The sequence below is a fragment of the Manacus vitellinus genome, unplaced genomic scaffold (assembly GCF_001715985.3).
Source record: "Manacus vitellinus isolate BGI_N305 unplaced genomic scaffold, ASM171598v3 scaffold_1_pilon, whole genome shotgun sequence".
Lineage (NCBI taxonomy): Eukaryota > Metazoa > Chordata > Aves > Passeriformes > Pipridae > Manacus > Manacus vitellinus.
The window spans coordinates 16,978,064-17,000,352 of NW_021939396.1; the positions used below are offsets into that span (position 1 = coordinate 16,978,064).

The 22,289-nt window shown below is 36.2% G+C and overlaps 1 protein-coding gene across 1 annotated transcript in view; it reads right to left on the minus strand.

Moving 5' to 3' along the window:
• Positions 1 to 6,822: 6,822 nt before the first annotated feature.
• The window catches only part of EMC2 (ER membrane protein complex subunit 2), a 33,930-nt gene continuing 18,463 nt past the window's right edge, over positions 6,823 to 22,289 (minus strand). The window contains exons 5-10 of the mRNA XM_018077513.2: positions 21,779 to 21,864; positions 21,550 to 21,609; positions 19,037 to 19,118; positions 17,791 to 17,901; positions 16,827 to 16,931; positions 6,823 to 10,483 (exon numbers count right to left, since the gene is read on the minus strand). Of these exons, the coding sequence (XP_017933002.1) occupies positions 10,397 to 10,483; positions 16,827 to 16,931; positions 17,791 to 17,901; positions 19,037 to 19,118; positions 21,550 to 21,609; positions 21,779 to 21,864 (531 nt within the window). The 3' untranslated portion in view covers positions 6,823 to 10,396. The remainder of the gene's footprint in view (positions 10,484 to 16,826; positions 16,932 to 17,790; positions 17,902 to 19,036; positions 19,119 to 21,549; positions 21,610 to 21,778; positions 21,865 to 22,289) is intronic.

Below are 22,289 nucleotides of genomic sequence, written 5' to 3' on the forward strand. Positions count from 1 at the left end.
AAAAACCTTCTGTACAACCTCACAACAAACAAGAGCAGCAAGTTTGGATATACTATACCTCATCAGGTAGATGGTTTATCAGGACTTAAAGCTGACTATACCTCATAAACATGTCCTTTCAAAGAGTCACTCATAAACTGGAAACAACACATCCTGCAAAGGGGAAAGTGTGGCTTACAGTTAACTTATTTATTCCTACCTAACATACTACAGACGTCCTGATTTTTACAGCATTACATGTTTTGAACCTTTTCAGTAAAGTGGAGGTTTCTCATTTCAGCCTAACTGCTGTTAATCTGTTCCAAATGTTAACGTTGCAAATAAGGTCTGGTTACCATCTCTGCCCCAAGTTGATAATAGGAACAGAGCTGATCAGCATCTGGTTTAGTTCAGAGTACAACTTGCTGCCTAATGTTGCAGAATCTGGGTTGGAAGATTGTTGCATTTCATGAACACCACAAAAAAAATTAACTAACAACACTCACATGCAGTCATGTGTCATTATTTATTGCTCTATAGGCTTGCTAAAGATGGAATATCGCATTACTAATTTTGGCAAATTCCAGCACACATAAACAGGCCAAAACCTCTTAACATAAATTATACCAGAGCTGCCTAATGACAATTTTTACAAAAAATCAGTCACTTACTTTCCAGATTTGTGATGGAAAAACAGTTTAAAAATATGAAAAAAATGTTAGATCAGTTTCTTATTTTATCATGTACTTTAAACACTTGACTTGTTACGTGTCCCATTCATTGCAAGGTACTTGGCAGTGCAGCACTTTCAATATAGAGAAAACTATGATTATAAATTCAAATGGTCTCAGTCTGATTTACAAAATATAAATTAGTATTTTAATGGAATATAATATTTGACCTAAAACTCACACCACCAAGTTCATGTTCAGATCAAAATAAAAACTCCTGCTGAGTTAAATCAGAGCTGAATCCAACTCTCCGTATACAGAATAATTAATCCCAGGATTAGCTGTGACCCCTCTAACATTCAGAACCACTTCTCATTTTCGCCTTCAAGCCCTTTTTATACTTCATTCCAAATTCCTTTACTTTGTGATCTATCATTTTGCAGCTGATCATATAAAAATTCTGCATACAACATATTTCAAATACATTTCTCTTGTTAATCTAAATGGCAGATTATCTTTTATAAACTCAGTGAAGATCAAAAGCTCTTGACATGTATAGAAAATAAACCATGGATAATTAATAAAAGTTTTAGATTAGCCAGACATGCTAATTTATATCCATCATATTAGATTCATATTAAAGTTCAGTTTGAGAAGAAAAATTAATAACCATCTCAACTATTAAAAGACCATTTTTTAAAATGAATGTGTAGAATGCTTAAAACATCTGGAGCGAGTATAAAATATATATGAATTCTGCCAAATTTACCCTACACTTTTCTGTCACTCGGAGCACTGACTGGAATGACCCACCCGACATAAATTTCTTGTTACCTGTGAAAAATTACTAGACACAGAAATTACTTCTTTCCCCAGAAAATTTAGCTGGTTGATAGCCAACTACTAATATAATATTTATGAAGCAGAATAAAACTGATAAGCACTGTATTAATTTCATAGCAACACCTATGAGCAGTGATTTTTTGGGCACGAGAGATTCCATTGATTTTATGTTTGAGAAATCTGAAGCAGAAAAAGCCTAAATTACTGAATTGCATCACGTTGCAGAGCCAAGTCAGTAACAAAACTCAGGGAGTGGGAGGCTGCTTCATGCTGGTCACAGAACTATACCATTCCCCACATTTGAGTGAGATTGTCATTATATCAGATTGAGTAACTCCTCTTTCACTGCACAAGGGAAAATTAACTAATCAAAGATAATTTCCAGCAAACTTACCTGTTTTCTGCATACGTATTTTACCAGAGAGATTTTAAACTACTTAGGGGGAGAGGAAAAAAGGAATAACCCCACACACTGAATGGCTCGAGAGATAAGACATGTTACTAATAACACAAAGAACGGCATTTACAGGTGTCTTTTACAGAAAGATCAGCATAGTAAGGAAACTTATCTACTCAAACCTGCTAAAATCATATCAAAAACCAAAACCCACAAGCCTTAAGGAAGTAAGAAAAATGAAGCTATGTTTTAAGATCTGTCTTTGCTGCAGTGGCATGCACCTTCCTTACGAGCTCCAGTTCCATCATTTGACCTCTAAGCTGCGTTATGTGCTAAGTGAATTGATCTTTAAGAGCATAAGATGCATCTGTATGTCTGAAAGATAGTTCACTTTATCCAAGGCCAGTTAACACTTCAGTAGTTTACTGATATATGAAGTTCACCATGAAAGAAAGGCAAAGTATCAAAGTACAGTTTCTTGTCATCTTAAGCTTCCAAGAGAAGCTTACTCCTATGGAGTTTTCCCATTATTGCAACTGTCTGTGGGCTAGAGACTTGACTCTGCAACGTAATGGTTAGGTCACTTGCTGGGAATACATGAAACTCAAGTTCAAAGTCTCTCTCTTAATCAGGTAGACAACATAAATCCCCACCTCCTGCCACTCAGGGAAATGACTAAATCATTAGGTTACTGGCAATCCAGTGTGGAGTAAATCTTGTGGGTATGGCTTTTTCAGCAGTGAAAAGGTTTCTGTTTTTATTTCTATTATGGTACAAAAGCAGCAGTCAAACCTCAATTTTATTGTAAAACAAAATTCTTGCATTCTAGCCAGTCCTCAGTAATATCACTTCCCATTTAAATAGTCTTCTTCATTCACGGTGTTTGTGTTCCCCTCGCTCCCACCCCCATGGTGGCATTGGAGTGTTGGTCCCACAGATTCCTTTGGATCACTGGAGACACAACAGAAAACAGACATCCTCCTGACACTTTCAATTCCTCTGGCTCATTTACCTGAAAGGATCAGGAGTAAATGAACACAGCCAATATAGGGAAGTCTTCTGTTATTTCTTGTTCACTGCCAAAGAACACACCCTCAGGTCTCACCCACCACTGAAAAGGAAACAGGACAAAACAACAGGAAAACCACCACCCAGATGTCATCCCTGCGTCCTCATATGTGTCATGGTTGGCCACAGCACACAGACAGGAACCCTGCCCCAAAGAACCACTACAAAAGATGTAACTGGTGGGAGGCAACAGGCAAGAGACTGTGGGAACGGCTGAGGCATAAAGAAAAGAGACCACGAGGCTTCTCCAGGGCCCTGCAGAGCACAGACCTTGTTACATCTTCTCTAATTCAAGATCATTAACTCCTACTATTTCCAGTCTCTCTGTAGCCTTTCTTGCATTGATTTTGTTTAAAATGTTGATCTTACTGCATTAGTCGGCAGTCACTTTCATTGCTTTCTTGCTATGATTTTAGGTGCAGATGGCCATATATTAAAAGTTACTCTTCAGCTGCTTACAAACACAGAGTCAGGGCAATTCAGACAACTATCTGTTCTGCTTCCACTTAGGAGCCTGGCAAATAAAGCACACAAAATAAAAGGAAAAAATTGGTGCCTAAATTTAAGAATCAAATCCATGTCTAAGCACTTAAGCACTTAAATATGTGGTCTGATTTAAAAAAAAAAAAATAGGAATCAAAAAAGTGCCAGCAAGGCCAACTGGGAGCCGATGACTTGGAGAATTCCATCCCTTATTTTGTTGCCTAAATAGGAATCCAGGAATAGGGCCCAGGAGCTCATTTTGAACAAAATATTTGTATGTATGCTGCCTAGAGCTGGAAGGAATAAATTGGATCATTGATCCCCTCTGAACTGGGAAATCACAGGAATTTTTTTTTAAAAGCGCTGTTCATGTTATACAGGCATTCAGAAGACTGAATAGGACAGTTGGGCATTGAAAAGACATGAGAAAGACTGTTCTTATCCTGAAGGCAGATGTTAGAACACAGAAGGCCCAGGTGCTCTCAACCCAGAACCAGTGTAAGATAATGCTCCTTGTGCTGACCTCAGCCACCCAACAGCCTGTCAGGCTCATACCCACCAAAATTCACATTCTGCTATGTAGTTAGACAGCTGAAACACTGAACTTCCTTCACAGAGGGATTTTTCTTCAGCAAACTTCACATTAAAAAAAAAAAACAGTCTAAGGAAAAAGAGACATGCATCTCTTGCTAGGCTTCTCCATCCAATTCTCTCCCAAAGTGATGGTATCACATATTGATTTGTTCTCAAAGTTGCTTCCAAATGACCCCATCTACATCTCTGCTTTACTGAGAAGATGGTTTGTATGTGGAAAAGCCTTGATGTTCCTTGAAAAGACTCTGATAATAGGTGTAGCTGTTTCTTCCATATGGCTAATCAGACTCAGAATTACCTGAATATTGGAGCTTCCCAAGAGGAGTAAATTTTCCATATTAGCAAAGGCTCCTTTCTACGTCTAGGCGGTGCCTACACTTAACTAAATCAAAGTTTACCTAAAAGCTTATTAGAGCTTTTGGCTCCATACAGACATCACATTTCTGGGAAGTTTTGATCAAAAAGCTTGGCATGACTACAATTACAATATTGTTACAAGTCACTAAATGTTATTGATATGCTTAAAACAGAGATTCTGTGTTCATTTTATATACAATTTATCTCAATTGCAGTCAGCAAGATTTCTCAGAGTTTTCATCCTCCCTTTGAATCTTTCAAAGGTATTTCCAGCTTACAATAAAGCCTGCTAATAATGGTCAAGCAGTCCATTGAATAATCATTCAATTAAAAAAATAAAGCAATAACAACATTGATTTCAGAATAAAACAGACACAGCAGCTATTGACTTTAAATACACCTATTAATAATTTTTTATGGTTTTCATTCTTGATTCTAACTTAAACAGAATAAACTCCAGCAGTTGTCCAGGGAAAGAGATACAGTTCTACAGGGTAGTTTCCTTACACCACTGCCCACCTTGTGATCTATCCACATTTACACAGTTCTCAAAGTCTAAACTGAAACAAATATTCTCAGACGGGCAGTGACAGCTTTGAGTGTCATAGCTGTATTAAATGGAATAAAAAACACAGAGCAACTTGTCAGACACACCACTGTGTCAAGCTCAATTACCTAAATAAACAGAGGCAACGGTTAATTTTACTTGCTGCTCACTTTTTTGAAACTGCTTCAGTGTTGATTTTTGCAGTCTCTTCCCGAGAGGATTACATCTGCCTGGTCTAAAGTTTCACTTCCAAACATCATGTCCAAAACCTAAAAGCCTGCTACAGAAAAACTGTATAAATTTGGGAAAAGATCCTTCATTCTTTGGGGAAAATTAGCCTTGATCCTAAGAGGAACCTTATTTAAGCAAGCTCCGTCTGCGGCACAAGCCGTGCTTCTATTGCCAATGCAAACAGGTCGTGACCTGCCATGATGGAAGCCCACAAGGAACTTTTCCCAAGTGAGCAGTCCCTCTAAATGTGTCTTTCTCTGCTGGTAGCCTCTAAGTGGAAGCGTACGTGCTGCCCAAATGGTATGAGGAACCCTAACATCAACAAGGTCGCATTGAAAGCTGCTAAAATACACAGGGATGAGGAGAAAAACATTTTTGCACTACAATTTCAATTTTTTTTTTTAAACGCAACCTTACACCTCTCATTATTTAGGTAATGCAGAAGTGCAGCACATTTTGTCACCTTCTCCAGAGCAGGGAGCTACTGGACCTCTGCTGGCTGATTCAAGTTGAAAAGGTGGTTCTTCCTCCCTCCAGTCATCCCTTTGACCTTGGATAACAGACCTCCCATCTGGAAGTGTTTTCCCAAAGTTATTCACTCCATGCTGTTTCACACACACACACCAAAAAAAAGGCCCAGTGACTGCAGTCACCACGTCACCAAGAGTAACAGATCTTTCCATACGCTTGCAGGTCACTCAGCACGGATCACATCCAACCTCGTCCATTCTTTGTCAAGCCTCCACAAAAGAGCTGAGCAGACTCTGGATATTTAATGGGACAGGTCTGAGGCAAAGGCTTACATGCTGACCTTTAGGTGTGCAATGAAGCCCATGATGTGCAAAACCTTCAGAACCAGGATCAATCCAACAAACTGATCCCTCACAAATCTGCACCCTCACCTCCACACCTATACCCACAGTGAAAATGCCACAGTATCACACCAGCAGGGATCTTCCGCAAGACCCCAGCTGTGCAGAGGCCCAGAGGAGAAAAGTAAAACAGAGGACAGGACAGTCTTTAGTAGGAGCAAAAACCCGCGGGGAGACTCGTGCCAAGGTGCAGCCCTACTGACGGCTGGAGGAGCTCACGTGCTGTGCTGGGTCTCTGAGCACTGGCTCCTGAGACCGACTCTGGAGGCTCTGGCTGTGCAGTCTTATTTAGCCTTTTTCACCACGAATGCTCACCTCTGGGATCCCAAGTGCAGGTGAACGGCATGTTCTTTGCAACTTGCCAGTGGAAGTTAACCCTACTATTGCATGTGGGTTAAACGGGCCTGTATGCTGCTCTCCAGCCTTTCTTCCTTCCCTGATAAGCACTCAAAGGATTGTACTGCTTGCTATAGGGGACTTCCTCCACAGAGAGCAAAATAAATTCACCTGTGAAGTGCACTGATAAAGGCTTTCCATTTCACATTCAGCAGCTGAAAAACAACTTTACCAGAGGTGAGTCTGGGGGGTTGGTTTTCTTTAGTTTTGTTTTGGGTTTTGTTTTTTTGGGTTTTATTTTTGGTTTGCTGTTTATTTTTAAGAGGCAGGTAGATTAATGAGCCATTTATTTCTGAAAGCTAGTCTCTGGCTGAATCTAACTTCCAATTGGTGCCTATCAAGAGGATCTCTAAGCTTCCAGAGTCATTCCACAGAAGACTTATGACTATTTCAAGTACTTTATTCTCCACATAGACTCAAGTATCTGTAGTTAAGCAACAGTTAGTCCTAAAATTCTATTCATGCACTGAACAATGGAAGTACTAAGCAATATTTTGAAGCATATTAAGTAGTATTAATTTTCTAGACAAAACCACACTCCAGAACTGTTCTAATGCTCCTCCACTCTGACACCAACTTAAGGAAGGGTGGGAGTAGTCCTTTCCTGCATACAGGGGTACGTGCACATCACATAGCACCATTTCACTGGAATCTGCATGGTTTAGATTTTAATGGAGTGTTGGTTTTAGAGTTGAATATACAGAAGCTCTTGAGTTACAAAAAGAATTATTATTGCAAACCTGACTGCAGCTACAGTTGGTGTTCTTGGAAAATGAGAGTGCAAGTAACAAGAAGCTAAGAAATTCATGCCAGTAAGTCAAGTTTAATTTGCTTTCCTTTTCCCCTCCCTTCTAAGGCTGGCTGAAATACAAGTTCCACTGTAAATGCAGTGACTAGCAAACATGGATGCCATTAAAAATACAGCACTGCCAAGAGGAAGTCCTCCGTTGACTAATAACAGAGTTTCCAATAGCAACTGCAAGATATTCTGGGCACTGATCTGAAGAGATTTAGGGATATATTCTAAACAAGATGTGCTTTTTGCAGCTACATAATATGAATTGTATAACATTTGGACAAAATGTTTTTAAGTCACCAGTAACTTGCATCACAAGGGCAGAATCTGAGGTTCTGGTGGCTCTTCAATGACCTTCATTGGGTAACACTAAGCTCTTGCTATCAAGCCCATTATCAAAGTACGGTCAAAAAAATAAAGACACAAGTCCTCGCTAGACAGTCTGGCATTGCAAAGGTCCCAAGTTTTTGCTGTCAACTGAAACAATATGAAAACATAGCCTTTTATTTTGGAATGAGGAGACTGCATGCTTGATAATAAATTTTTTGTGTAGCATTTGTCACTGCCAGAGCACAATACAAAAATATAATCAAGTTCATTTGTTAATTAAGTAACCCATTCTTTGAAAACCTACTTTTTAATGCAACACAGTGTCAGTGACATTACAAAATGGTTTACTAGAACTGGAAAATTACTTTTATAAAAATCATATTATATCACAACTTCCCTTCTCAGCAAGCTCCTTGCTTGCTGAGACTGCATGGCATTTCATACAGTTATTTCCTATGCAGACAGAAGATAATTATTTTTTTTTTAATTTGAATATGGAAAAGACCCTCAACTTCCACTGCTTCAATTATATAACTGTATCAGAGACTGCCCACGCATTTTCATAGGAGTAATTTATTTTACCTTTGAAGTAAACTTGAATTTGTTAGAAATATTAGCAAGGTCAACTTGTAAGCTCTACTATCTGGAAATTATGCCAAAATAGACTCACAAATCAGAGTGCTAAATAGTAATTTCAAAAGATGATAAGCAGTAGTGAAAAAGTTCTAAGCAGCCAAACGACATGAAATTTTTCATCAAATCACTGAAAATAAGAAACAGAACAAATTTTCTTACAGAGAAACTGATATACTACATAACCAAGTCTGACATTGTTATATTAAAAGTTGCCTCTGAATAAAACATGTACAACACATTCCAGCAGCACAGATGCCAGCTGCACAAAAATACTGCACTGCTGTTTTTTAATACCTTGGAGGTAAAATGTTACGCACTGCTTCAGTCTTCAGTACAGCTTCACACCATTTTAAATTTTATAATGCAACCGAGTTACATGCGATGTAGGTAAAAGAGAAAAAAAACACCTATGAGGGCCTAAAACTCTAGATGGCACACTCCTACAGTCAAAGACTACAAGTCTGAACAGAAATACACAGGCTTACATATACTTCCTTGGTTTTCCACCCAAAATATATATAATCTAGCCACAAATACTGTTCTCAGATCTGTTTGTGAATTATTATTATAAAAGGATCTGCACTATTCCCCCAGGTTAGAATTGGATGATTTAATATAATACTATGCAGTATTTGCAGTTTTGTATTTCAACAGTAGTGAATTAGGTTAATTTACGATTCCACATACAATTAATTCCCACGGCATAGCATCCATCCTGTCACACTATCATACTCCAACCTACTTTATGGACAACAGGAGTGAGATCTTAGGTGTTTCTTAAAGGCTCAGTCTCAGGCAACAACAAGGTCAGTTACACACATTTCCAAGCTTTGAACTAACAAAGAAAGTTTTTGTTGCTGCTTTAAGAAGGAGTTCAGCTTTGCTTCACTACATTGAGTCCAGGATCAAAAAAAGGACATTTTGGTATAGCCTTTAACCTACCCATCTATATAGAGTAGGCAGTATAAAATCTAAAAGTCAAATCATGATGGTGACAGTCATGAAAACTACATTGCAATATTTTTATTAGAATTTGCTGAGGGTATGTTGCTGCTGTTATGCAATCTTACTGAAGCTATAATAAATGAGATGATAGCTGTGCAACTGAATTGCCACATTACACACCTGAACAACACCCAGAATGATCAGAACTGCAAAATGCATGAATTCGGGTGTTTGACTAATTATCTGAGTAAATAAACCAGTGCCTAAAGACAAACACAGTATAATTTACAGTGTGCTAGATGCTACATGCTGACGGTGTGACAAACACCATCCTCCAGTCAGTACAAGGCAGTTGAACAGGCTGTCTCATCTCATCCTTGCAGTGCAGTTCCCCCTGGTTACTGTGGAGATAATGCACCAGCCACCCCACAGTGAAGGGGTGCCCAGACCGCAGGCACAGAATGAGTACAGACAAGCACACGCAGACTTGCGTTCAGGTGGTTTTGAAATTCATGATGTGGAACATATGTGCAACAAAGGACACGGAGAAGGAATAAAAAAAGTGCATATGCATATACTGAGTGGAGAATTACATGGACATGGAAGCATTTGCCCATAAAACCACAGAGAAAAATGTCTTTGGCCATAAGCCAGTACAAGAGCATCTCTGGAGCCAAGTACACAAGCAAGTTTTCTCCTTTTCTACAGTACTGGATATCAACTCATTAAGAAAACCGTTAACATCAACTTTTTTTTTCTCTACTATACTGTACTCATAATCACTCCTTGCTGTATGGTAAACATTTTCCAGAAAATGCATATCAGTAGCATGCTTTTACTCTTAAATATGCAAATAAGACAAAAGTGTTTAACATATGTTATTAATCTACATATATAAATTCATAATTTCCATTTGCAAGACCAATAAATCACTATTTTTTTAAATCATGTAACAAGTTTATTTCTACAAATTATGGCTTAGAAGCAGGTACTGTAGGTACAAAAAATCTGAAGAAAATGATGTGCAGCATGTAATTTCTTTATGTTTTCTACATGGATAAAGTTATTCGTTTCAGTGGGTATTCATCATATTTCTTATAGCAGCAATAAATAGGCATTTTACTTTTCATAAAATGTTATCTTATATAGGACATTAATCAATACAAAATTAACTTTTAACAGCACTACAGTAACATAACCCACAGGTTGAGCATGGTATTGAAAAATTTCATATTGGATCTCTGTGCCAAACTAAGACTGAGTGATTTGCAGGGTCTCCAACATGTCTTCCACTGCTTTCAAAGAGTATTTAGTTTCTTTCTTACTGCGACCTGCAAACTAAACAAGAAAGAAAGGATTGCTATAATTCATACATCAGAAATTCTGTGCACAGATCCTGTGAAAATAACAGTTCCAAACATGAAATATAACAAATTAACTCTATTCATTACAAACTTTAGAGGACAGCACTAAAACTCAGAATTTTTACCACAATACAAGCTACATCACCATCATTCTGTGAAGTAATGAAAAATTACTTAACAGTAGAACTCAATTTCACTAATTTGCTCTGAATTTGAATATTCTATGCTAATACTCCACTTTGAAATTTAACATTTATCTGAACAGAGATCTTCATGTTGTTTTGTTTGCTCTCTAAACTTTAACATACATTTTATTTCAGACTTATTTTTATGCAATCCAAATTAGATTACATTAATAATTTAAATAATAGCAAGACTTAGACTTGTTATTAAAGCCAGTCTTTTTTCTATTTTTGTTATAGCTAGTCAGAGAAAACTTCTACTTATCAAAATCTACTATAAAATAGTCCAGACAACATATAATTATATTTTGTGGTTCAAAGTAATTGTAAGTGATGACCTTGTAGTTGATTGTAGCCTGCTATTACAACAGCAATTTCAGAGAACATTAAAAATAAAGTCTGTTCTGATAAGAAAGAAAGACACGGTGTAATAAGTACTGCTAATGGCTTTAGATTTCCTAAGACACATGCAGCCAAATGGGAAAGGAAGTGGTACAAGGACTGGAGATGCTGACCACCCCATGTTGACCTCAAAAGAGTTTCTCTAACAGTACTGACAATTCCCATCACTCACCAGCCTTATCTAACACAGTGGATTTATGGACTAGGTTGGTCTTCAGTCAAATGAAACTCCTGACCACTTCTAATACACCTGCACTAAAAAGTTTTGCATTTGGGATTGGGACGGGTGGTGAAGAAATTACAGAAGCAGTAACTATAACTTGCTTGTACTAAAGCAGCCTATTCTCTACTTAAATATTAACATCTAAACACTAAATAAATTTTCAATTTGATGGTTTTCATTTCAAATACCACTGGTGTCTCGCATATTTAGTCCTTGATTTATAATGTGTCCCTTCTCTCTTGTAATTAACTTAATTTAGCAAACTCTTCATGACCTGCTAAGAAAGATTAAATCATCAAACTCAGGTAATATCACACCAGCAACAAGCTGCAGGACCTGTTAACCTGCTTTTGACCCCCAGGCTACAATCTAGCACTGAGATCCCCAATCAGCACTGAGTTTTTAAAAAAATAGTTTTGGCACACTAAATGATAAGCTATTGCAAATTAAATAGTTAGAAGAAAGAAATTTTGTTACTGTGGCAACACTTTACAGTTAAGAGATGTACTGAAAACACCGTATTTTCATATTTAATATTTCCATGTGATTAACTGATGTGCTATGTTTTGATTCTAGTAGTATGCATAAACCCACTCTTCAGGTTGTAGAGTTTCCACAGTGACCTGCAATAGTCAGAGGAAAATCCAAGATTTCTTAACACACTCCGAAGTGAGAGAAGCAATTTTTGCTTAGATCTGACTGAATATAATATCCTTTTTTTGTTCACAGTACACAGATACTTGGGGATTCCAAATCCTTTCACGAATACAAGGTAAAAAACAGAACTCAAAACCTCAACTGAAAAATTGTTTCAAATTCAAAACATCGAGAAATTTCAATAAAAAGTAGAGAAGCCTAAACATACGGTGTTCAAAAAGCACATTTGGCAAGACACACAGAAAGCATGCAGAGGAAAGTTTCAAAATAAGAGAACTTTTACTTATTCACTTCATGGACAGTGAAAGCAAAACTGACATAAGACGTCAGTTTAAAAAAACGCTACTTGATAATTTCAAGAGCAGCTGCCTTCATGATACTGACATATAGTTTAAGCTGAACAAATAAAACCAAACTCTGCGTCATAACAAACAGAAGTACACTTGGAAATGTAATTACTTCAAATTTGCCCTGACAAACAATTATTTTGTCTATTCTGCCATTATACAGCAATTTGACTGATTGAGCTGGAATCCATTTCTTAAAATCATGATTTAATTTTCTGTTTCCCAAATGGTTAGTAACAAAATCACCCCTCTCCAGCCATAAATAACACATAGATTGCTAACACAGAAGAATTTAGCAATGTACCCAAAAAGCATGTATCTGGAAAATTACTATGAGTAGGATCACATTAAAGATTCTTGTGAGCATTAATCAAACCTGTCTGCCTCTGCTGAAATGCTTCTGCCAGGGGACATGCTAAACCAATTACCTAATTGAACAGCACCAGGTAGCCACATTTTGTTTCGATCTTAAAGTAACTGTGACTCATGTCCTCAGTCAGAACAGAGAGAAATCCTTTGCAGGGTCTGCATAGACAGAATAGTCCAGTTTCCCAGTGGTAAGGCAAAACTAAGCTAATAATAATAATAACTCTTAGAATAACAAGTACTTCACTAATTTCTGAAATAAAAATAAAAATTAAATTTTATTTGGTTTTTTTCCCCACCCAGTCAACTAAATTTAAGAGGCCTGAGAATAATGACTCTTTTTCAGAGGATGTGCTGGCAGCCAGGAATTCCAGCTCCATACAGCAGCTCTAGCTACAAAACCTTTCTGTCTTCCTGCAGAAGTTTACATTTCTCCTAGATTAGACACAGATGAGAAGTACTAATCAGCATGGATGGTTACATATTTAAGATCAAAATAAATATATTAACCAGATGTCACATATCGGTGCTTTTCAGAAAATTATTTAACTATTCTGTATCATCATGTTTTCCTGCAAAGACACTGCTACATGGTCTAACCAACAGTGGTGAAATAAGGTTTCCTTTTTATACTCAAACATTGCTTTCTTTAAATGACAATAAACTAAAAAGTTCTGATTTTATGCAGGAATGCACAGGAAAAGCAAAATTAAGTTCCAAAAGCAAACTGCCTGAATGACAGAATAAACTGAAAGAAGGGAACCAGTAGAAATATTTCAAGTAAACTGCATATAAAATAAAATAATGATAATAAAAAAACCCAGCAACTATAGCCAGTACTTTGAAAAAATAAAGGCAGCTTCCCAGAATTACTCAGAAAACTGCTGGTAATTCAAGTTTGAATTCAAACTGGAAATGGGGAAAGATCTCACTGCAAGACAATTGCTCAAAAGTAACTTTTTGAATTAATAATCTCATAATTTAAAGGCACAAATTCATATTCAGGATTCTCAATGCATCTTATTCTCTAGAACATGACCACCAGAAATATTTCATTTAGCAGTATGAGAAGGTCCAACCAATAAAATAAGCCAATGCCAAACCCAACAAGCTCTTAAGGTTCTTACTTTACAGGTGGATAATGCGTGGAAAGTTGGGAGGATTTATAGAGATAATATAACTAGCTTAAAACCTGGCTTAAAACCCCTCCATTAAGGGAGGAATACTATAAGGGCTTCCCCTGGCACAAGCGACCAAGGTTTTATCCTCAGGTCCAAATGATGACATTTTCCAACTGCTCAGCTCACCAAGGGAGCAACAAATCAACACTGACTCACAGGGGAAACCCACACCTACTACATCACCAAACACCATTTGCTGTAGCCACTGGATGTTACAAGTCTCTAAACACAGACTGGAGCAGCCAAATGCTCCTGCAGCCCTGTAACACGGTCAGGAGGGATGGGCTGGGGCGACCCTGTGCAGCCCAGTCATTAGAGCTTCTCCCGGGACTTCTGTGAGGAGGAAGGGGAGTTCACCCCACTTACTTGCCAGATCCCAGCTTGAGCACTTATATTTTCTCAATAGCTAAGTTTCCCCTGTCATTCCAATCACACACTTCACTTTATGTCCCAAAGAGCTAACAAGAGCAGCTGAAGTATGCAACATATCACAAATGTATGAAGTCACAAAGAAGTTATGACATGTGTTTAACATACCTATAGATAGACAGATAGAAAGACAGATAGAAAGACAGATAGAAAGACAGATAGAAAGACAGATAGAAAGACAGATAGAAAGACAGATAGAAAGACAGATAGAAAGACAGATAGATAGACAGATAGATAGATAGAAAGATAGATAGAAAGACAGATAGAAAGATAGATAGAAAGACAGAAAGATAGATAGAAAGACAGAAAGATAGATAGAAAGACAGAAAGATAGATAGAAAGATAGATAGAAAGATAGATAGAAAGATAGAAAGATAGATAGAAAGATAGATAGAAAGATAGAAAGATAGATAGAAAGATAGATAGATAGATAGACAGAAAGATATATATAGATATGTTAATTGTGTTAATGTGGACTATGCCGGTAAGCATCAAACAAAAATGCTAAATGCAGGATCCAAAAGGACTCCACAAAAAACAGTAAAAAAAAAAAAGTTTTTTCAAACAACCCCCCCCCAAAAAACAACAAACCCCCACACACCTAGAAACCCCCCCAGCACCACTACCACTCCCAATAAAATTCATGTTTAATATTAGAGACACTGTGTGATGTTAACAGAAAGCTATGTGGAGAGAAAGAAAAGAAAAAAACCAAAACAATAACCCAGGCATGCCTATCTTGCTGTGAGTCAATTACATACAAACTGTCATAATTAAACATTCATTATATTTAGAACCAGGAGATGCCTATTTCTAGGTCTTCTAGGTCATTCCACAGCCAACACTGGTTTTACATTTCCATCCTGACACACTTGAAAGTGCTAACAGGTGCTTTGAACTTCAGTCACAATATTTACATGGAACATGTGCAAATCCACTCTAATCTAAGTAGTTTATTCTATTAAGATGTAAAGCATTGGATAGTAGTTTTCACTAAAAATCCACACATCTTTTAAAACCTGTTTTGTTCTATCAGTGGTGAGTCCATAGGAATTCCTTTCTTCAAGGGGTTTTTTGTGGGTGTTTGATTCTTTTGGTTGGGGGTTTTTTGTGTTTTTTCCCTTTTCTTTTTTAAATTCTGCAATACTTGAGTTTTCCATCAGCATTATGCTTACAGGCATGTCGGACATATTTCAGTCAAAAGAAGCCCTGGTTATTTATGGGACATCAGACAAAGCAGTTAATTCATACACACCTTCCCAGCATGAGCAAGTAAATGGTTTATTAAAGCAGAGTCATTTAAAGAGTAAAAGAGAGAAATAAACTTTAGGCACACAGGTATAAAATCCTTAATTATATACTCAGGGTTACAATGTTCTTCACTGTAAAGTACAGTCAGAGGCTACAGGGCCAATTAGGAGAAATGGAAAATACCTCTAAGTTGGAATACATTGAAAACGTGTTAGCCCCAAGAAGCTGCACTGCTGGCAAGGAACTGACATACAGTGTGTACTAAGAAAACTCCATTGGCCATAAAAGGAAAATTTAATTTAATTCCATAATAGATGGAGCTGGTAAAAAGGCCATTTGGTAGTATTAACCATGAAATAGAAGCAACAAGAGAAAAATTAAATATGGGGTTCCAATACTGAAATATTGCAGGAAGAAAGGAATGTTACATGCATATAAAGTCTTGCTTTTAATATGAACATTTTTGATCAAAAAAAAGTTCTGAGGAGAACTGGACAGTATGATGATGATGTTCAGGATTACTTATATATAAACTTCAATTGGCAGATTATTAAGAATACTTGTAAGGGAGTCAAATAGACAAACTATATTTGGGATGCATAGACAGCAGAACCTATGTCTTAACATGTGTTTTCATTCAGAGTTATAGAAAAGAATAAAGATTTAAAATACAATAGCAAATACAAAATTTTAAGCATAATTTTTCAAAGAGTTGAAAAGACTCCTAAAGATTTCAGCAAGCTTTGACTGTGGCCTACAAAGTGCATTTTCACAATTCAACAGGCATTTTTCTACAAAACTATGCAAAACCAACTTCAGTCACAATTTCTAAGGTAATTATTAGAAACATCATTAAATATGATTTTGAAATGTCAGAGTAAACTCGAGGAAAACCAAATTCTAGAATTTCCACTTCTTTTTTAGTAAAATAGAAGTGGGTAACAAAGTCACTCTAAGAATTAAGGCACACCAAGTTTTATTAAAATAGCTGTAGAACCAAGTCTTGGAGGCCAACATTACACTAGTCTACATTCAGTTAATGTCAGTAGAAAAAAATCTGTTTAAAACTATTAAGTAAATAATACTAATTAATAAATGGAAAATACCAACCTTATATTAATTATGGCTTCTAGGAAACCAAACAAGTAGAATGCAAAAAAATCCAAGCAAATGACACTGGTTTACATGTCATATCTAACCTCTTGAACAGCAGCTGATAAAAGGGCAGAAAAGAACTATACAGCAAGTTAAGAGTATCATAAAGCAATGATGTACTAACCTGGTATGCTCTGTTTATTTGGTTTGCTGCCCAGCTGGCATATTTCATATTATCCTTTTTCATTTTTGCACTTGCTTTTGGATTGGAAGCAATATGACTGGCAGACTATGAATACAATAAAATAAGAACAAAAACCAGTGTAACTACAAAATTTACGTACATTGAATATACTGAGAACATTCAGCATCTTTGCAGACCTAGTCCCAGACACAGTGACAGTGGAAAAAGACAAACGATTTTAAAAGTTGCTGGCAAACAGCATCCAGATAAGAAGCAGCTAAACTTCTTAAACAATTGTTCTAATTAAAGCTACACTAGACTGCAGTTCAGTTATGTATTGAGTTAAGAACCAAACATGGACATGATCAGCTAATCTAATTTGCTTTTCCTAAAGTCAGAGTTATGGATTAGTTTTCCCCATTCAATGTGTGTACCAGTGACAGTACAAAATATGTCATTTGTGTGTCCAAACTGCCATTAAAAACATGACATTCTTCCCTGTGGCATCAGAAAACACATTTTAAAAGCAGGTAAGACTCTACATAAACTATGGACACCCTCACCTGAAAAAATAAAAAATATTACTTAAGAACTAAACTCATCTCAGAGACTTTTCACTTATATAAATAAATCCACTATGCAAGGAACCAGTGCTACTGTGCTGGTACTCTTCAGCAGAAGAGAGGAATATGACTTTAAATCCTTTTCCAAGAACGTACTTTTATGTGCCAATAATTACAATTCTTTGGAAAACACAGGCAACACTTAAGGGTAAGAGCACTTCAAGTAAGGAGTACTTACTGGCACAAAATTGTCCATAGCCAGTATTAAAACAGTGTTAATAATATGAGCTATTATGTTAAACCAATGGGGGAAAAAAACCAAACCAGCAAATGGTAAAGGATGATACACCTGCACAGACATATTCAAAATGATAACACGGAAAATATATACTCATGCTTACCATGTAAAGTCCAAACAGAGCTCTCATATTTCTGTTGTTAAGCTTCAGTGCTTGTGCAAAATACTTTCTTGATAGCTCAAGGTTTTCAAGACCCCCTTGAGTGTATTTAACCTGTAAAATGATAAGCTCTTGAAACTTGCATGTCTTTCATACCTCAGGCATTTGCTCTGAAGCAAAGATATTATGAAAATTCACTTCAGGTTTGTTTCACGTGGTTGTTTTAAACCAGAGAGTCCTACCAAAGGCCAAATACTGGCTTAGGAGAAATCCAAGATTTTCTCATTATATGAATTTTAAATTACTTCACTATAGGAAAAAAAAAAAAAGCTAGCATTAATTTAATTAACTTATTGCTACAAGAATCAAAAGTAATTATTTTGCACCTATAAAGACTAAAAACCTTGAGATAGTCTCTTGAGAAAAATAGTACAAACTCTAAAGCTAAATTCTGACTACCAGAAATCCACACTGACCCTGTGTTCCCTGAGCATGCAGGACACCAGTACACAAACCACCACAATGCCTTCCATTATGTATTCAACTGCAAAATAGCACACAAAGTTTAGAGGATTACTCCATTGATTTTCTATTCATTTTGCCAGTTATTAGATCAACAAAAAGAGGGATAAATACTAGAAGACACGTTCAGTCTTTCTACCCAAAAGCTATTTAGATTTTCAAGTTTTAATGTTAACCCAATTTTATCCACATTAACAAATTAAACCCAACCTAAGGACTTAACAGTACAATTTAGAAAAAAATATATACATACTCTGGAAAAGAAAAACAAGATTGCAAATGGCTAAAACCTTGAGCTAAAACTTCTAAGTTTACCTCTAGTTTTCGCCTCTCTTCCGTCAGTGCTCCTTCAGGCAAAATTTCGTATGTGGATTCCAAGATCTGACTCCACAGTAACAGGCAATATATCATAACCCTCTAAGCAGCATTGTTGTGGAACTTTAACTTCTCATGCACTTAATTTGAAAAGTGCATAAACACTTCAACAAGAAAAGTTCATTTAAAATGAGTTTTTATCTACGATAATTCCTGCCCTAACTCTTAGCTTAGTCACAGTGAGTAAGAAAACATAGTTTTCTTAACATGTTCAGTTCTATGAGATGTCAACATTCTCTGTATACTCTTTTAAATCTCCTAGGGAAAAATTAAAGAAACCATTTTCACCACTTCTGTAACATAAAAACAGAAAATGTAGTCAAACATAATTGATTTCTCTGAAAATACCTACTTCAGCATATTGCTGACAATATAAGTGGTTGTGTGGATTAGTCATCATAAGCTCCTCTAAGCAGAAGGCTGCCTTTGCATAGCTGAGGAATATAAAAAACAGTGACAAAATGAAACAAGAATATGCAGCTCTTTGTTTCAGTTTTTTTTACAGCACAATAAAAGTCTTACTTTCCCCCCTATAAAATTGTGATTCACAATTAATAAAAATGTTTCATTTTTAAATCATGTTTGGAATCAAATTACTCCATTTACATTATAGACAGGGAAAAAATACACAAAATCTAATAGTCTGAGTATATATGGAACAGCTCATGGAAAGAATTTAACATCCTGATCTCTCATTAATAAGTGCTATTTCTTATCAACAAGAGTGATGAGTAGAAACAGGAATCAGATATAAGGCAGTGAACTGAGACTACAAATTAATTCATTTTTTCCCCTACAAGAAAATTCTGAGGATCCACAAACCAAGTTACAGACCAGAACATTTACAATGACAGTTAACTTTATCAACCATAGAAGTGAGATCAAAAAAAACATACTAAGAGCAGTTCAAATCTATGTATGCAAACAGCATCGGACCAAATGGGCAAAAAACTTATCATTTGAAGAGACTAGCCCTTGGGTTTTTTTGGTGAAAGCTTTCAGAAAGAATTTTTTCAGAAAGAATTAAGAAGTCAAGCTCAAAATGTAGGTTTATTTAGAAGAATCTTAGCTTCATAATCTTTCAACTAATATAAGTTTCTGCAGAATTTGCATTGTCTACAGATATGTGATAGCATTATTCCACAGTTTACATGATAGGATTCTAAAATTCAGAGATGCAATGTTTATAATGGTAGTGTGGGTAGATATTTAATACAGCAGCAAAAGCAATTTAGATATTATGAGACTGTATTAAACCATGTAATCTGTAAAATCTTGTATCTTAAAATAAATATACTGAGGTTTTCTCCCGTGCACGATATGATACTCGTGTACCTATTTTAATCTGGAGATAAAAGGATAGCCACCAAAAGCAGAAGTCACAGTTCTCATTGCAGAACAGAGCAGAACTGAGGACTGTATAAATCTTGTATACCTATGTGTGCTTATGAACAACAATAAGCGCATGGTGATTTCACAAACCAGACTAAATTTGTGAGCCTGATAAAACAAATAAGCTGATGAATTGTCTTCTTTTTAAAAAATTAACTAACTGCTTTTAAGCCAAGAGTACAATTTTTTCCCCATTTAATCATCAAAATAATGATAATGATGCTCATAGAAGTACAGTGAGCAGAGTAAATTCTTTCAATGAACTGAAGAGAGTTTTATATATTATTTTTTATTGGAATTACAGACCAAGACTAATACAAGCAAAACCAATTCCTTTCTAAGGTTTTATTGCACAATTTTGTAATAAATATTATAGCAAAAAACCCCAAACCCAATAATGGAATACGTATGTTTGCACCACTCTATCATTCACTTTTGTACCGACAGATTTGACAAGCTTAAATACCTTCCTAGCCAATTTTTTTTTTAGTAGCTATTTTCTTGGAAAAGTGGCTGGTAAATTTCCTCAAACAAATGGAAATCTGGATATCAAAATTCTAGATTATTCCTTAGGTCTAAGTCAGCATTTAAAAGAGTTTAGTAATTATTTTCTTTGAGAATGGAGTGGAAGGAAAGGTAACAGGGGAACAATTTTTTCATCACAGTGAGAACAGCTATTTCTTCCTTGACAATTTGATTCTTTTACTACCCTCTGGAAAGGAAGGAAGGAAACAATGCGATATAATTCAGGCTGGGCTGAAGAACTAAAGAAAGAGAGGAAAAAAAAAGATACGCCTTTGGGTGGAGGTTAGAATTAATGCTGTGATATTAGAAAACTTGCACTAAGGCTTTGAGCTAATCCTCTCACACTGGGATTTCCTCCTGTCACTACAGCAATAAAAAAAGCTAACAAAAACATTAAATATCCAATAAGCAAGTTACTACAACATTCAGCATTCTTGACTGCATTGGGTTTTGTACCCAGGCGACCAGATGCCTCTGACTCTGGATCCATGTTTTCCTTTGTCTTTTTTTTTTTTTAAAAGGTTACTAAAAGTTCTTGGAGAGGTAGGCTAAAAGAAAATCAGAATTTCAGATGCTGTGATCTACTGATTTTAGAAGTAAAGAATTTAACATATCTAAAAAGTAAAATACATCACTTGAACGAAAAATAACAGGAAATAAGTGCTGTTCCCTGCTACATTCAAACCACTTCTTTTAAAATATCAGATTTTTAAAAATCACTGAAACATACAGGTAATTAAGTAAACTGTTTCCATTTTAAAATCAAATGCCTTCTTAAAGCTTTTGGTAGTCAAATAAGGTTGGTAATTATTTCCTGTTGATGCCTGCTATATTGGAAATGAGATACTTTGTAACAGTAGTCCTTCAAAAAAAACCACTGAAGTTTTTGACTTACATGGAGTGGATTTCAAATTAACAGTTTTTATGTGGACTTAGCAAACAACTTACTCATGTTCATTGATGTAAAGCTCTGCAAGTTCATGCCAAGCTTCTTGGTCTCCAACAAATCTGTATGAAGACAAGAGAGGAAAAAAGGAAAAAAGGAAAGAATGTGCAAGGGATTCTGTAAATGATCAGCATGGAAGCAAAAGCGTAAATTAAATGCAAATTCCATTTTAATTAAAAAGATTTATCAGAATAGCAAAACACAATCCGTATTTTCTTGTAAGACACTCACTGTTCCAGATACTCATTCAGCTCTCGGATGGCCTCGAGATTCTTCCCCTGGGCTTTTCGAATGGCAATCTTACGCTTTCTTGCTGCCTATGGGTTGACATTAATAAAGGATTAGGCCTCATAATTCCCTGGGTTTTTGTAAGGAAAGCAATTTGACTGTGCAAATTATTATCTCAATACCACTGGAATTCCATTGCAGAGAAACTGCTAGGTTGAAGTTTATAAACATACCCTATGACATCCCACTGAGAGATTGAAAACCTCTCCTTACAATCACATTATGTAGGCTTTTCTTTGGAGGCACAAACTGTATGCATTATTTCATTCAAATAAATGACTGTCCAGATTCTGATAATTACAAAACAGCAGGGGATGCTAATCTTCAGCCATTCCAAAGACCCCCACCTTTTCATTCACAAGATCCATGCCTAAAGAGGAGAAATGGCCACTGAGTCTTAGAGAATCCCACAGATGCATCTGGGTTTCCATAGCATAAGTATGGCTTCCAGCCA